This window comes from Austrofundulus limnaeus, unplaced genomic scaffold (assembly GCF_001266775.1).
Source record: "Austrofundulus limnaeus strain Quisiro unplaced genomic scaffold, Austrofundulus_limnaeus-1.0 Scaffold0, whole genome shotgun sequence".
In the NCBI taxonomy this organism is placed as follows: domain Eukaryota; kingdom Metazoa; phylum Chordata; class Actinopteri; order Cyprinodontiformes; family Rivulidae; genus Austrofundulus; species Austrofundulus limnaeus.
The window spans coordinates 4,274,654-4,276,014 of record NW_013952402.1 but is presented as its reverse complement, the minus strand read 5'-3'; the positions used below and the strand labels follow the sequence as shown (position 1 = coordinate 4,276,014).

The 1,361-nt window shown below is 37.8% G+C and overlaps 1 protein-coding gene across 1 annotated transcript in view; it reads left to right on the top strand.

The window, feature by feature from the left end:
• Positions 1-1,361, top strand: part of hpse2 (heparanase 2) — a 65,063-nt gene that overhangs the window by 34,722 nt on the left and 28,980 nt on the right. Inside the window, exon 4 of the mRNA XM_014023358.1 lies at positions 227-400. Coding sequence (XP_013878812.1) covers positions 227-400 — 174 coding nt within the window. The remainder of the gene's footprint in view (positions 1-226; positions 401-1,361) is intronic.

Here is a 1,361-nt window from a genome sequence, read left to right as displayed (position 1 = left end):
TATCTGAAAAAAATCGTAGAATACGAAAACATTGGTGAATGCCACAAATACTCCTAAATCACTCGTGCGCACAACTTAAGAACAAATCTGTGTGTAYGAACGGTTCTTGCATGAGGCCCATTGTTTCCATGAGACTCACATGGTTTCTATCATGTTCAAATGGTCATATGATTCCAAGTGAATCAAAAGAATCAAAGTTACAACTGCTTTGTGGGATTTTTCCCAGCCAGGTCTTTAGACAAACTGTACAACTTTGCCGACTGCGCTGGTCTTCACCTGATCCTGGGGCTCAACGCGCTACACAGAAACCCCGACAACTCCTGGAACACCTCCTCCACYCTGAGCCTCCTGAAGTACGGTGCTGGCAAGAAGTACAACGTCTCCTGGGAGCTGGGCAACGGTCAGTACAGCACCACACCACATGCTGCCCTGTCAATAGTAATTTATTAGGCTAYACTTCGTAGGGGGAAAAAAGTAAGTTTTTCAGTGTGCTCTTCCTCTCATATTGAACTTTGACTACATTTTGAAATACAGTTTTCATTTATGTTGGATTAAGGCTTTCTCGGTTGCTTCTGTCCCTTTATGTAATCCCAGACTGACCCTATGATGTTAAGCTCAGGGCTCTCTTGGAGTCAAACCATCTGTTGCAGACTTTTTGGTCTTCTGGTCGCTGAGAATAGTTGCAGGAGTTCAGGTTTTATGTTTGGGGTCCCTGTCATGATGCAAAATGAATGAGGGTCAAAAGCTTCCTGATGGTATGGTGGTGTGCTAGATAAAAATCTGAAGACCTATAACTGTGCTATCAACCTATAAATAAGGAGAAAAAGAGTCAGCCATGACATGCTTTTGGAAGCGATTTAAAAATAAACCCATATTTAGTTGCTCTTAAAAAAGAGCAAAACTAAACTAGTTCAATCCGGACCTATAAGACATTTCTAATATTTTTGTCTGTAGAATGAATACTTGAACAATATTTGCATAGTTCCATTATAGAGCAATATTAAAGTTATTCAATGAAATCAAATGTTTGTATTGTTCTAATTGAACTGTTTACATTAAAAAATGATGGAGAAAGTTAACGTGACTGTTTATTCAAACCTGTATTTTTAAGCCTGACTATGCAAATCTGCTGATCTGAGCTTGTGAAATTTTTAATGAGGACATGAACTTCAGCAAACACAATCATTTTGTTTACCATAGTTCACCCAAGTAGTGCAGATACAGAGTAAATATATGGAAGCTGGATGAATGGTAGAGAACACTCTTGTAGTAATAATAATAATAATAATAATAATAATAATAATAATAATAATGCATTTTATTTATAAAGCCTGACTATGCAAATCTGCTGATCTGAGCTT